The 16180-nt window shown below is 46.4% G+C and overlaps 1 protein-coding gene across 3 annotated transcripts in view; it reads right to left on the bottom strand.

Annotated features, from left to right (window-relative positions):
- Positions 1-264: 264 nt before the first annotated feature.
- LOC134969296 (RNA-binding protein 4B-like) overlaps positions 265-16180 on the bottom strand; it is a 46218-nt gene continuing 30302 nt past the window's right edge. For 2 of the 3 annotated variants that reach the window (XM_063945152.1, XM_063945151.1), the window contains exons 3-4: positions 14739-15340; positions 1203-1291 (exon numbers count right to left, since the gene is read on the bottom strand). In XM_063945152.1, coding sequence (XP_063801222.1) covers positions 14748-15340 — 593 coding nt within the window. In that variant the 3' untranslated portion in view covers positions 1203-1291; positions 14739-14747. Of the gene's footprint in view, positions 1292-14738; positions 15341-16180 lie in introns of all 3 variants that reach the window. The other variant, XM_063945153.1, reaches the window with a different exon arrangement.

Here is a 16180-nt window from a genome sequence, read left to right as displayed (position 1 = left end):
GTGAGAGGGTCTTCACATTCTCAAGGAAATTGATATTTATAAATAACGGCAAAACTTTTGTTTTCTGACCATTATGCTATCCGGTGCTGGGAGCAGTCTGGTTTCACTTATGAGATTGTTATGCATACATTTTTGAGTAGTGTATTACAAATAATGTTTTGATCACACTGTATTTCCTTCTAATGCTTTAAGGTGCTGAATACTGCTTCCATACCCTTCTGTTCTCAATGTAGATCACATCAAAATGAAACTACCCACACAAGCTTCCAAAACAGCTCTTTATTTGGGGAAAAAGAAAAACACACCATATGTTATCATATGCAACTGATTACAGGCAAGAAGATTGTTGTGTGTAGATGAACTGGACACATTCATTTCTTATTTCTGCCTAATACATATCTGTTGTAATTGAAAACCCTTAACAATAGTCTGATTTACCTATAAAGAGCTTACATAAAGAACAAGTAAGATTTTATATGTACAGATGCCGTCATCAAACAGACGGTTGTTGCTGGAATTTTTTTTTAACCTAAATTGCTAAGCTGGTCCGTGAATTTTTCTTTTTGTGAAAACTGCAAAAGAAATCTCTAGCCAATATCTACTTCTTAGTTTACCAGCTTGTCTTATTCTACAATGGACATTTTTAAATTTGATCATAACTAAGCTTCCACTCGGACTACAATCCGGATTCAAATTAATCATCCTACTAAAAAGGGAGAGATAGGGATTGCAGTATTCTGTAAAGGGACAGAATCTGCTACAAATGAAATGCTAAAATAAGCTACAGCAAATGCCTTAGCTGACTGAAATACATAAAATATGAATGCTGCTTACTTAATAAGAAAACAAATTTTGGATTATTGAGCTTCAGTTATTCTAAGTATGGACAAGAGTGGGTACTTAAACGTCACTATCTTTGAATCAGACAAGCAGATATTACTGTGCTCTACAGGTCACTACACCATGGTTACTTTGTGTCTATCCATAAGGAGCCATGCTACACATTTCAGTAGCAGATTCTGAGAGGACCAGGCTCACTTAGTTCGTTAACTTAATTTAACAAGAAAACTTAATACAGATTAGTTTGTACTGTCCAGCATTACTATGTGGGAAAAAGCCCAAATTGATGTTACTACAACCACCTATGCATATTTCAGTAGGCTCATTCTTTTTTAAAAACAAAAAAAAAAAATTATAAAAGTTTGGGATGTTTCACCATTTTGAAGCACGGAGGTAACATTTTTATTGCAAACGCGACTGAAGCCCGCGCCGGAACCCAAAAATAGCTTACCTAAAATACAAAAAAAAAAGTACAACATTGAAGTTTTGACCAGAAATATATTGCAATACAGTGTTTGGCTGTTAACATGTTAGATTTACATACTAGTTATCACACAACATAGTCAATTAACCCATTTTACTGGATTGGAAAATCTTGATTTTAAGATGTAAACGTTTGTACTTACATATGCTTTAACCTGGAGAGAAGACAAACGTAAACACTGTAAAGATCTATGTTGAATAACACCACTGTTCTATGGGCATTTCAACTTGAAGTAATCATTTGTAAATGCCTGTCATCATGGAATGTAAACAGTTTGAAAAGTAAAAATAGAGGAAGTGATGGTAAAGCACTAAAAGCAGGGCATACATTACACAACTATCTGGCAGATCATCTGCCTGGTTGGAATGAAAATGAGCAATGACAACCATTTGCACCAAAAGACTAGAAAAAACAGGCAAAAACTGTCGTTCAGACAAATTGGTTAAATCCTTGAAATAACCTATTAGTATGAATGACCGTTTGTACGTTTTCCAGTGTTTGGGAGCAAATTGTCGATTGTCATTTGCTCTTATCCATTACCAGATTTTCATTCCAACCAGCCAGATCTGGCAGATGACCTACCAGATAGTAGGATACACTATACTACTATCTGTAGTGTCCAGCTTCAGTATGCAGAAAAATTAAAAAAAAAAAAATCTATGTTAAGTGTTTGATATATTTCCGATGACCAAGCTTACAAAATGGACTAACTGTTGTGGTACAAGTGAAGGAGGTTCCTTGCATAGACTGAATTACTGATATTTAACACATCTATAGCTCATTTTCTGAACATTTCATGGTCTCTATGAAGAGATTGTTTGAGGTTTACAGTGAAATTTCTGTTAGTAAACTAATGATGCCATATTACTTTGCCTTTTGTGTGTGACTAGGAGAATGCAAGCAGCCAGGATAGATTACTTTATTATACTGTCCAAACTAAAGGCAAAAGGAAGATACAGAAATTCAGTAGCACTTGAATTGCTCCGTCTGTTGCAATCTAGTGGCCGCTGACGGGCAAAACACTTGAATACCCCCATAAGTGTGAGGAGCAGCGTTACCCTTTTACTTTATAGGATCATCTAAAAAAAGTGAGAATAGTGGTGCTTTAAACTGGTTATCAGGCACAGAAGGTACTGAAAGGCTTTCAATACATTTTACAGAAATACATTACTTTAAAATGTAATTTTAGGAATATGGGAAGCTTTAAATCAGGCATGTCCAACCTGCGGCCCTCCAGCTGTTGTGAAACTACATATCCCAGCATGCCCTGACATTGTTTTGCGGTCAGAGAATGCTAAAGCTGTGTCAGGGCATGCTGGGATGTGTAGTTTCTCAACAGCTGGAGGGCCGCAGGTTGGACATGCCTGCTTTAAATAGGGCCGTTAAAGGGATTATAAAACATAGGGTCACTAATCAATGATAAGACTAACTAAAAACACTCCCAACTTTCTTATTCCAGTCTACAGCCAAACTTAGATGAAAGCAATCAACCAAAACAGCCCATGCATACATACAGTTGGCTTGCTTTGATGGTGTCCAGGTAAAAATAAGAATTTACTTACCGATAATTCTATTTCTCGGAGTCCGTAGTGGATGCTGGGGTTCCTGAAAGGACCATGGGGGAATAGCGGCTCCGCAGGAGACAGGGCACAAAAAAGTAAAGCTTTACTAGGTCAGGTGGTGTGCACTGGCTCCTCCCCCTATGACCCTCCTCCAGACTCCAGTTAGGTACTGTGCCCGGACGAGCATACACAATAAGGGAGGCATTTTGAATCCCGGGTAAGACTCATACCAGCCACACCAATCACACCGTACAACTTGTGATCTAAACCCAGTTAACAGTATGACAACAGAAAGGGCCTCTTAAAGATGGCTCCTTAACAATAACCCGAATTAGTTAACAATAACTATGTACAAGTATTGCAGATAATCCGCACTTGGGATGGGCGCCCAGCATCCACTACGGACTCCGAGAAATAGAATTATCGGTAAGTAAATTCTTATTTTCTCTATCGTCCTAAGTGGATGCTGGGGTTCCTGAAAGGACCATGGGGATTATACCAAAGCTCCCAAACGGGCGGGAGAGTGCGGATGACTCTGCAGCACCGAATGAGAGAACTCCAGGTCCTCCTTTGCCAGGGTATCAAATTTGTAAAATTTTACAAACGTGTTCTCCCCCGACCACGTAGCTGCTCGGCAGAGTTGTAATGCCGAGACCCCTCGGGCAGCCGCCCAAGATGAGCCCACCTTCCTTGTGGAGTGGGCTTTTACAGTTTTAGGCTGTGGCAGGCCTGCCACAGAATGTGCAAGTTGAATTGTGTTACAAATCCAACGAGCAATCGACTGCTTAGAAGCAGGTGCGCCCAACTTGTTGGGTGCATACAATATAAACAGCGAGTCAGAGTTTCTGACTCCAGCCGTCCTTGCAATGTATATTTTTAAGGCTCTGACAACGTCCAACAACTTGGAGTCCTCCAAGTCGCTAGTGGCCGCAGGCACCACAATAGGTTGGTTCAGATGAAATGCTGATACCACTTTAGGGAGAAAATGCGGACGAGTCCGCAGTTCTGCCCTATCCGAATGGAAGATTAGATAAGGACTTTTATAAGATAAAGCCGCCAATTCAGATACTCTCCTGGCAGAGGCCAGGGCTAGTAACATAGTCACTTTCAATGTGAGATATTTCAAATCCACCTTTTTCAATGGTTCAAACCAATGGGATTTGAGGAAATCTAAAACTACATTTAGATCCCACGGTGCCACCGGAGGCACCACAGGAGGCTGTATATGCAGTACTCCCTTGACAAAAGTCTGGACCTCAGGGACAGAGGCCAATTCTTTTTGGAAGAATATTGACAGGGCCGAAATTTGAACCTTAATGGATCCCAATTTGAGACCCATAGATAATCCTGATTGCAGGAAATGTAGGAAACGACCCAGTTGGAATTCCTCCGTCGGAACCCTCCGATCCTCGCACCACGCTACATATTTTCGCCAAATGCGGTGATAATGTTTCACGGTGACTTCCTTCCGTGCCTTAATCAAGGTAGGAATGACTTCTTCTGGAATGCCTTTCCCTTTTAGGATCTGGCGTTCAACCGCCATGCCGTCAAACGCAGCCGCGGTAAGTCTTGAAAAAGACAGGGACCCTGCTGTAGCAGGTCCCTTCTCAGAGGTAGAGGCCACGGTTCGTCCGTGAGCATCTCTTGAAGTTCCGGATACCAAGTCCTTCTCGGCCAATCCGGAACCACTAGTATTGTTCTTACTCTTCTTTGCCGTATGATCTTCAATACCTTTGGTATGAGCGGCAGAGGAGGAAACACATACACTGACTGGTACACCCAAGGAGTTACCAGTGCGTCCACAGCTATTGCCTGTGGATCTCTTGACCTGGCGCAATATTTGTCCAGTTTCTTGTTGAGGCGAGACGCCATCATGTCTACAATTGGTCTTTCCCAACGGTCTATTAACATGTTGAAGACTTCTGGATGTAGACCCCACTCTCCCGGATGAAGATCGTGTCTGCTGAGGAAGTCTGCTTCCCAGTTGTCCACGCCCGGGATGAACACTGCTGACAGTGCTATCACGTGATTCTCCGCCCAGCGAAGAATCTTGGCAGCTTCTGCCATTGCACTCCTGCTTCTTGTGCCGCCCTGCCTGTTTACATGGGCGACCGCCGTGATGTTGTCCGACTGAATCAACACCGGCTTTCCTTGCAGGAGAAGTTCCGCCTGGCTTAGAGCATTGTAGATTGCTCTTAGTTCCAGAATGTTTATGTGAAGAGACTTTTCCAGACTCGTCCATACTCCCTGGAAGTTTCTTCCTTGTGTGACTGCTCCCCAGCCTCTCAGGCTGGCGTCCGTGGTCACCAGGATCCAATCCTGAATGCCGAATCTGCGGCCTTCTAATAGGTGAGCCTTCTGCAACCACCACAGAAGTGACACCCTTGTCTTTGGTGACAGGGTTATTCGCAGGTGCATCTGCAGATGCGACCCTGACCATTTGTCCAACAGATCCCTTTGGAATATTCTTGCATGGAATCTGCCGAATGGAATTGCTTCGTAAGAAGCCACCATTTTTCCCAGGACTCTTGTGCATTGATGTACTGACACTTTTCCTGGTTTTAGGAGGTTCCTGACCAGATCGGATAACTCCTTGGCTTTTTCCTCTGGAAGGAAAACCTTTTTCTGAACCGTGTCCAGAATCATTCCTAGGAACAGCAGACGAGTTGTCGGGATTAAATGGGATTTTGGAATATTCAGAATCCACCCGTGTTGTCTTAGCACCTCTTGAGATAGTGCTAAAGCTGTCTCCAGCTGTTCTCTGGACCTTGCCCTTATTAGGAGATCGTCCAAGTATGGGATAACTAATACGCCTTTTCTTCGAAGAAGAATCATCATCTCGGCCATTACCTTGGTAAAGACCCGAGGCGCCGTGGACAATCCGAACGGCAGCGTCTGAAACTGATAGTGACAGTTTTGAACAATGAACCTGAGGTACCCCTGGTGTGCGGGGTAAATCGGAACGTGTAGATACGCATCCTTGATGTCCAAGGATACCATAAAGTCCCCTTCTTCCAGGTTCGCTATCACTGCTCTGAGTGACTCCATCTTGAACCTGAACTTTTTTATGTAGAGGTTCAAGGACTTCAGATTTAGAATAGGCCTTACCGAGCCATCCGGCTTCGGTACCACAAATAGAGTGGAATAATACCCCTTTCCTTGTTGTAATAGGGGTACTTTGACTATCACCTGCTGAGCGTACAGCTTGTGAATGGCTTCCAACACCCTCTCCCTTTCGGAAGAGACGGTTGGTAAGGCAGACTTCAGGAAACGATGAGGAGGATCCGTCTCTAATTCCAACCTGTACCCCTGAGATATTATCTGCAGGATCCAGGGGTCTACCTGCGAGTGAGCCCACTGCGCGCTGTAATTTTTGAGACGGCCCCCCACTGTCCCCGAGTCCGCTTGAGAGGCCCCAGCGTCATGCTGAGGTTTTTGCAGGAGCCGGGGAGGGCTTCTGTTCCTGGGAAGGAGCTGCCTGTTGGTGTCTCTTCCCTCTTCCTCTGCCTCGTGGCAGGTACGACAAGCCCTTTGCTCTCTTATTTTTGTAGGAGCGAAAAGGCTGCGGTTGAAAGGTCGGTGCCTTTCTCTGTTGGGGAGTGACTTGAGGTAAAAAAGTGGATTTCCCGGCAGTAGCCGTGGCCACCAAGTCTGATAGACCAACTCCAAATAACTCCTCCCCTTTATACGGCAAAACCTCCATGTGACGTTTTGAATCCGCATCGCCTGTCCACTGTCGTGTCCATAAGGCTCTTCTGGCTGAAATGGACATAGCACTCACCCGAGATGCCAGTGTGCAAATATCCCTCTGTGCATCACGCATATAGATAAATGCATCCTTTATTTGTTCTAACGACAGTAAAACATTGTCCCTATCTAGGGTATCAATATTTTCAATCAGGGATTCTGACCAAACTACTCCAGCACTGCACATCCAGGCAGTTGCTATAGCTGGTCGTAGTATAACACCTGCATGTGTGTATATATTCTTTTGAATAACTTCCATCTTTCTATCTGATGGATCCTTAAGTGCGGCCGTCTCAGGAGAGGGTAACGCCACTTGTTTGGATAAGCGTGTGAGCGCCTTGTCCACCTTAGGGGGTGTTTCCCAGCGCGCCCTAACCTCTGGCGGGAAAGGGTATAATGCCAATAACTTTTTTGAAATTATCAACTTTTTATCAGGAGCAACCCACGCTTCATCACACACGTCATTTAATTCTTCTGATTCAGGAAAAACTGTTTGTAGTTTTTTCACACCATACATAATACCCTGTTTTACGGTATCTGTAGTATCAGCTAAATGTAACGTCTCCTTCATTGCCAAAATCATATAACGTGTGGCCCTACTGGAAAATACGTTTGAATTTCTACCGTCGTCACTGGAATCAGTGCCCGTGTCTGGGTCTGTGTCGACCGACTGAGGCAAAGGGCGTTTTACAGCCCCTGACGGTGTTTGAGGCGCCTGGACAGGCATTAATTGATTGTCCGGCCGCCTCATGTCCTCAACTGACTGTTTAAGGGAAGATAAACCATCACGTAATTCCACAAATAAAGGCATCCATTCTGGTGTCGACCCCCTGGGGGGTGACATCTGCATATTTGGCAATTGCTCCGCCTCCACACCAATATCGTCCTCATACATGTCGACACCACGTACCGACACACACCGCAAACTCACAGGGAATGGTCTAATGAAGACAGGACCCACTAGCCCTTTTGGGGAGACAGAGGGAGAGTCTGCCAGCACACACCACAAAGCGCTATATATACAAGGGATATCCTTATATTAAGTGCTCCCTTATAGCTGCTTTAATATATATATATATATAGCCATTAATGTGCCCCCCCTCTCTGTTTTACCCTGTTTCTGTAGTGCAGTGCAGGGGAGAGACCTGGGAGCCGTTCTGACCAGCGGAGCTGTGACAGAAAATGGCGCCGTGTGCTGAGGAGATAGGCCCCGCCCCTTTTTCGGCGGGTTCTTCTCCCGCTATTTTTCCAGTCAGGCAGGGGTTAAATATCTCCATATAGCCCCTATGGGCTATATGTGAGGTATTTTTAGCCTTGTATAAGGTTTATATTTGCCTCTCAGAGCGCCCCCCCCCAGCGCTCTGCACCCTCAGTGACTGCCCAGTGAAGTGTGCTGAGAGGAAAATGGCGCACAGCTGCAGTGCTGTGCGCTACCTTATGAAGACTGAGGAGTCTTCAGCCGCCGGTTTCCGGACCTCTTCACGCTTCAGCATCTGCAAGGGGGTCGGCGGCGCGGCTCCGGGACCGGACTCCACGGCTGGGCCTGTGTTCGATCCCTCTGGAGCTAATGGTGTCCAGTAGCCAAGCAGCAAATCCACTCTGCATGCAGGTGAGTTTACTACTTTCCCCCTAAGTCCCACGTTGCAGTGATCCTGTTGCCAGCAGGACTCACTGTAAAGAAAAAAAAACCTAAACTAAACTTTCTCTAAGCAGCTCTTTAGGAGAGCCACCTAGATTGCACCCTTCTCGTTCGGGCACAAAATCTAACTGGAGTCTGGAGGAGGGTCATAGGGGGAGGAGCCAGTGCACACCACCTGACCTAGTAAAGCTTTACTTTTTTGTGCCCTGTCTCCTGCGGAGCCGCTATTCCCCCATGGTCCTTTCAGGAACCCCAGCATCCACTTAGGACGATAGAGAAAATAAGAATTTACTCACCGGTAATTCTATTTCTCGTAGTCCGTAGTGGATGCTGGGAACTCCGTAAGGACCATGGGGAATAGCGGCTCCGCAGGAGACTGGGCACAACTAAGAAAGATTTAGGACTACCTGGTGTGCACTGGCTCCTCCCTCTATGCCCCTCCTCCAGACCTTAGTTAGGATACTGTGCCCGGAAGAGCTGACACAATAAGGAAAGGATTTTGGAATCCCGGGTAAGACTCATACCAGCCACACCAATCACACCGTATAACTCATGATACTATACCCAGTTAACAGTATCAAAAATAACTGAGCCTCTCAACAGATGGCTCTAAACAATAACCCTTTAGTTAGGCAATAACTATATACAAGTATTGCAGACAATCCGCACTTGGGATGGGCGCCCAGCATCCACTACGGACTACGAGAAATAGAATTACCGGTGAGTAAATTCTTATTTTCTCTGACGTCCTAGTGGATGCTGGGAACTCCGTAAGGACCATGGGGATTATACCAAAGCTCCCAAACGGGCGGGAGAGTGCGGATGACTCTGCAGCACCGAATGAGCAAAAGCAAGGTCCTCCTCAGCCAGGGTATCAAACTTGTAGAACTTGGCAAACGTGTTTGAACCCGACCAAGTAGCAGCTCGGCAAAGTTGTAAAGCCAAGACCCCTCGGGCAGCCGCCCAAGAAGCCCACTTTCCTCGTGGAATGGGCTTTTACGGATTTAGGATGCGGCAGTCCAGCCGCAGAATGTGCAAGTTGAATCGTACTACAGATCCAGCGAGCAATAGACTGCTTTGAAGCAGGAGCACCCAGCTTGTTGGGCGCATACAGGATAAATAGCGAGTCAGTTTTCCTGACTCCAGCCGTCCTGGAAACATATTTTCAGGGCCCTGACTACGTCCAACAACTTGGAATCCTCCAAGTCCTTAGTAGCCGCAGGCACCACAATAGGTTAGTTCAAATGAAAAGCAGATACCACCTTAGGAAGAAATTGGGGACGAGTCCTCAATTCTGCCCTATCCATATGGAAAATCAGATAAGGGCTTTTACATGACAAAGCCGCCAATTCTGACACACGCCTGGCCGAAGCCCAACAGCATGACCACTTTCCACGTGAGATATATTTTAGTTCCACGGTTTTAAGTGGCTCAAACCAATGTGACTTAAGGAAATCCAACACCACGTTGAGATCCCAAGGTGCCACTGGAGGCACAAAAGGGGGCTGAATATGCAGCACTCCTTTAACAAACATCTGAACTTCAGGCAGTGAAGCCAGTGCTTTTTGGAAGAAAATCGACAGAGCCGAAATCTGGACCTTAATGGAACCTAATTTGAGGCCCATAGGTCACCCCTGACTGTAAGAAGTGCAGAAATCGACCCAGCTGAAATTACTCCGTTGGGGCCCTTCTGGCCTCACACCACATATTTTCGCCATATGCGGTGATAATGGTTTGCGGTCACCTCCTTCCTAGCTTTAATCAGCGTAGGGATGACTTCCTCCGGAATGCACTTTTCCTTCAGGATCCGGCGTTCAACCGCCATGCCGTCAAACGCAGTCGCGGTAAGTCTTGGAACAGACAGGTCCTGTCTGAGCGGCAGAGGCCATGGGTCCTCTGAGATCATTTCTTGAAGTTCTGGGTACCAAGCTCTTCTTAGCCAATCCGGAACCACAAGTATAGTTCTTACTCCTCTCCTCATTATTCTCAGTACCTTGGGTATGAGAGGCAGAGGAGGGAACACAAACCGACTGGTACACCCAGTGTCACTAGAGCGTCCATAGCTATCGCCTGAGGGTCCCTTGACCTGGCGCAATATCTTTTTAGCTTTTTGTTGAGGCGGGACGCCATCATGTCCACCTGTGGCCTTTCCCAACGGTGTACAATCATTTGGAAGACTTCTGGATGAAGTCGCCACTCTCCCGGGTGGAGGTCGTGCCTGCTGAGGAAGTCTGCTTCCCAGTTGTCCACTCCCGGAATGAACACTGCTGACAGTGCTAACACATGATTTTCCGCCCATCGGAGAATCCTTGTGGCTTCTGCCATCGCCATCCTGCTTCTTGTGCCGCCCTGACGATTTACATGGGCGACCGCCGTGATGTTGTCTGACTGTATCAGCACCGGCTGGTGTTGAAGCAGGGGTCTTGCCTTACTTAGGGCATTGTAAATGGCCCTTAGTTCCAGAATATTTATGTGCAGGGAAGTCTCCTGACTTGTCCATAGTCCTTGGAAGTTTCTTCCCTGTGTGACTGCCCCCCAACCTCGAAGGCTGGCATCCGTTGTCACCAGGATCCAGTCCTGTATGCCGAATCTGCGGCCCTCTAGAAGATGAGCACTCTGCAGCCACCACAGTAGCGACACCCTGGCCCTTGGAGACAGGGTTATCAGCCGATGCATCTGAAGATGCGACCCGGACCACTTGTCCAACAGATCCCACTGAAGATCCTTGCATGAAACCTTCCGAATGGAATTGCTTCGCAAGAAGCAACCATCTTTCCCAGGACTCGCGTGCAGTGGTGCACAGACACCTGTTTTGGTTTTAGGTGGTCTCTGACTAGAGACGATAACTCCTTGGCCTTCTCCTCCGGGAGAAACAATTTTTTCTGTTCTGTGTCCAGAACCATCCCCAGGAACAGTAGACGCGTTGTAGGAACCAGCTGCGACTTTGGAATATTCAGGATCCAGCCGTGCTGTTGTAGCACTTCCCGAGCTAGTGCTACTCCGATCAACAACTGTTCCCCGGACCTCGCCTTTATAAGGAGATCGTCCAAGTACGGGATAATTAAAACTCCCTTTTTCCGAAGGAGTATCATCATTTCGGCCATTACCTTTGTAAATACCCTCGGAGCCGTGGACAGACCAAACGGCAACGTCTTGAATTGGTAATGACAGTCCTGTACCACAAATCTGAGGTACTCCTGGTGAGGAGGGTAAATGGGGACATGCAGGTAAGCATCCTTGATGTCCAGTGACACCATGTAATCCCCCTCGTCCAGGCTTGCAATCACCGCTCTGAGCGATTCCATCTTGAACTTGAACCTTCTTATATAAGTGATCAAAGATTTTAAATTTAAAATGGGTCTCACCGAACCGTCCTGTTTCGTTAGCCCAAACATTGTGGAATAGTAACCCCGTCCTTGTTGAAGGAGGGGTACCTTGATTATCACCTGCTGAGAATACAGCTTGTGAATCGCCTCCAGCACTGCCTCCCTGTCCGGGGGAGCTGTCGGCAAGGCAGATTTGAGGAAACGGCGAGGGGGAGACGTCTCGAATTTCAGCTTGTACCCGAGATACTACCTGTAGAATCCAGGGATCCACCCGTGAACGAGCCCACTGGTTGCTGAAGTTCTTGAGACGGGCCCCCACCGTACCTGGCTCCGCCTGTGGAGCCCCAGCGTCATGCGGTGGACTTAGAGGAAGCGGGGGAGGACTTTTGTTCCTGGGAACTGGCTGTATGTTGCAGCTTTTTCCCTCTACCTCTGCCTCTGGGCAGAAAGGACGCGCCTCTAACCCGCTTGCCTTTCTGGGGCCGAAAGGACTGTACCTGATAATACGGTGCTTTCTTTGGCTGTGAGGGAACATGGGGTAAAAATGTAGACTTCCCAGCTGTTGCAACGAGGTCCGAGAGACCATCCCCAAACAACTCCTCACCCTTGTCAGGCAAAACTTCCATGTGCCTTTTAGAATCTGCATCTCCTGTCCACTGCCGAGTCCACAATCCTCTCCTGGCAGAAATGGACATTGCGTTTATTTTGGATGCCAGCCGGCAAATATCCCTCTGTGCATCTCTCATGTATAAGACAGCGTCTTTTATATGCTCTACGGTTAGCAATATAGTGTCCATGTCTAGGGTATCAATGTTTTCCGACAGGGAATCTGACCACGCAGCTGCAGCACTGCACATCCATGCTGAAGCAATAGCCGGTCTCAGTATAATTCCTGAGTGTGTATATACAGACTTCAGGATAGCCTCCTGCTTCCTATCAGCAGGTTCCTTTAAGGCGGCCGTATCCTGAGACGGCAGTGCCACCTTTTTTGATAAGCGTGTGAGCGCCTTATCCACCCTCGGGGATGTCTCCCAACGTAACCTGTCCTCTGGCGGGAAAGGGTACGCCATCAGTAACTTTTTAGAAATCACTAGTTTCTTATCGGGGGAAGCCCACGCTTCTTCACACACTTCATTCAACTCATCTGATGAGGGAAAAAACCACTGGTTGCTTTTTCTCCCCAAACATAATACCCTTTTTAGTGGTACCTGGGTTAATGTCAGAAATGTGCAACACATTTTTCATTGCCGTAATCATGCAACGGATGGCCCTAGTGGAATGTACATTAGTCTCGTCCTCGTCGACACTGGAGTCAGACTTTGTGTCGACATCTGTGTCTGCCATCTGAGGTAGCGGGCGTTTTTGAGCCCCTGATGGCCTTTGAGACGCCTGGGCAGGCACAGGCTGAGAAGCCGGCTGTCCCACAGCTGTTCTGTCATCGAACCTTTTATGCAAGGAGTTGACACTGTCGTGTAAAACCTCCCACATATCCATCCACTCTGGTGTCGACCCCGCAGGGGGTGACATCACATTTATCGGCACCTGCTCCGCCTCCACATAAGCCTCAAACATGTCGACACAGCCGTACCGACACACCGCACACACACAGGGAATGCTCTGACTGAGGACAGGACCCCACAAAGTCCTTTGGGGAGACAGAGAGAGTATGCCAGCACACACCACAGCGCTATATAATCAGGGATTTACACTAACACAAAGTGATTTTTCCCTATAGCTGCCTTACAATACAGTTTTGCGCTTAAATTTAGTGCCCCCCCTCTCTTTTTTACCCTTTGAGCCTGGAAACTGCAGGGGAGAGCCTGGGGAGCTGTCTTCCAGCGGAGCTGTGAAGAGGAAATGGCGCCAGTGTGCTGAGGGAGATGTCCGCCGAGAAAGGGGCGGGGCTTTCTCCCGCTCTTATATTTCTATTATGGCGGGGGATTTTTGCACATATATAGTTTATTAGACTATATTATGTGCTGTTCGCCAAGTAAGGTACTCTAATTGCAGCCCAGGGCACCCCCCCCCCCCCCAGCGCCCTGCACCCATCAGTGACCGGAGTATGTGGTGTGCATAGGGAGCAATGGCGCACAGCTGCAGTGCTGTGCGCTACCTTGATGAAGACCGAAGTCTTCTGCCGCCGATTTCCAGAAACGTCTTCTTGCTTATGGCTCTGTAAGGGGGACGGCGGCGCGGCTCCGGGACCGGACGACCGAGGCTGGGCCTGTGTTCGATCCCTCTGGAGCTAATGGTGTCCAGTAGCCTAGAAGCCCAAGCTAGCTGCAAGCAGGTAGGTTCGCTTCTCTCCCCTTAGTCCCCTTAGTCTGTTGCCAGCAGATCTCACTGAAAATAAAAAACCTAAAATATACTTTCTTTTCTAGGAGCTCAGGAGTGTGCATCCAGCTCGGCCGGGCACAAAATTCTAACTGAGGTCTGGAGGAGGGGCATAGAGGAGGAGCCAGTGCACACCAGGTAGTCCTAAATCTTTCTTAGTTGTGCCCAGTCTCCTGCGGAGCCGCTATTCCCCATGGTCCTTACGGATTTCCCAGCATCCACTAGGACGTCAGAGAAAATATTTTCATAATACCTGCTGAAAATTGAAGTGCCTCCACTTACAGTAATATATAAATGCAGTATTCCTTAATCACTTACCTGTATTAGTGTGCTAGTGGTTGGAATATTACCAATATTCATCCAGTAACAGTAATGCAAAAGAGATGCAATGCTAAATGGTTTCCACAGTAATGGCTGAGAAGCACAAAGTTGTGTGTGAAGCTTTTACATCACTACTGCTAAAAAAAATGATGCTCTATATACAGTAGAAATGTCTTAACTTATCTGTACCAAAACAACAACTTGTGAATTACAAAGTTAAAATGAAAGCGTTTTCTGTGGGAACATTACACGTGGCAAATTAGGAACTGGATTCAGAATTGTCCAGTCTCTGAGTAAGAACAGCGAGTGCTCAAAATAGCATTACGGGAACTAAGCAGGGTACGAAGATAGAAATGATCAGCAACATCCCAAAGGGGCATCAAAAGTGGAGAGAAACAAGTGGGAAACTGAAAGCAGGATTAACAAAAACAGTATTTATTTTTTTCGTTTTGTTTTAGGAAAGTACACTAAGTAAAAACCCTCACCTCCATAGCTTAGAAATACCGCGATCGTTCACCGTAGGGTTCCCGGGTATATCGTGAGGCGTCATAGACGGAGCTCCGAGCGGCAGGGTTTAATCTACGCTCAGATAGATATCCATCCATACCGGCGGCGGATGTAGAAGTGCGTCGTACGGGGCTTCGATCTCGTGAGAAATAGTTGGAAATTGGAGGTGGAGGCGGTAACAGCTGCCTCTCATATGGATAGGACTCCATTCGCTTTCTGTGTGTTATAGAGGACACCGATGGAGGGGGGAGAGGAGGCAGCCGACGGTCCATATAGGCATCGTAGGATGAGGGACGTATACGGTAGCGGTGGTAGTAGTCTATGAGGCTGCGTCGTTCCCGCTCATCATAATACATACGCTCGGCGTAGGCAGCCGCCGCACTGCGCATAGGGACATAAGGATCAGCGAATGGGTCGTGACCGTAGGGCGGCGCCAGCTCCATCTCTTGAGCCATTTGGTCTAAAGGACACACTCCGGACCAGTGACCATTCTTCCCGCAACGGTAGCATAGACTTCTTTCTCCCATTCCCGGGGTGACTCGCAGGCGGCTTGTAGAGAGCTGAACGTGCATCCGTTTGCCTTCAAGAAAGCATACGCGAAAAAGGGTTGGTGAGGAGAAGTCAGGGACATCTCCCTTTCTTTCAATGTACTAACGTGTCTAATTATACAAAACAGATTTGGGTCAGACTATATAGAAGTAATATGTCTAATTGATATTTCGACATACCGACTGGCCGTAACCCCGCCTCTATCCCCCCTCCCTTCCCTTTTTCTCCTCTTTCACAAATTTCAAGACTATTTTTGCCCTAATCACAATTTTCTTCATATTAACGTCCTACATTTGTTAAGGACATAACTTTTGCTACCCAAACGAAAAATATTTGACAGTTAATGTTCAGTTAATGTTCTTTTGACACCTTTAATGTCACGCTGGCTTTTGCTTATACTTTATGGCTCCATCACGATTTTAACAACATTCTTATGTTTAATGCGACACCCACTGTAATACGGACTTTACTTGGTGTTACTTTCCACTATGTTGCATCATTTTAAAAAAAATAAATAAATTTAAAAAAAAGGAATTTGTTGTATAACCGGTACAAATCTACAATACAACAAAATAATTTCCTAGTTAGTTCCTCATTCTGGGTTTAAATATTAAACACACAACAGTAATTTTTCATCACCAAGTTTTATGTTCTCGTCTCCAAAATACTGTCAATTTACTAAACATTGTTACACTGCTGAAGTATTTCTGGGACAGATAGGTGCTAAACTAGTTTAAACAAATTATGAACATGCAGATATGTTAATTACCGAATAATGGTGCTCCTCCAGTGGGTGTAACATGTTTAAGGTTTGGGTCAAATGATTGTCCTAGATATGCATGTTCGACTGTAGTCAAAAAGGACTCACAAT

The sequence above is a fragment of the Pseudophryne corroboree genome, chromosome 11, assembly GCF_028390025.1.
Source record: "Pseudophryne corroboree isolate aPseCor3 chromosome 11, aPseCor3.hap2, whole genome shotgun sequence".
NCBI classification, from domain to species: Eukaryota; Metazoa; Chordata; class Amphibia; order Anura; family Myobatrachidae; genus Pseudophryne; species Pseudophryne corroboree.
The sequence above is the reverse complement of the archived record's forward strand: the minus strand, read 5'-3'. Positions and strand labels throughout refer to the sequence as shown.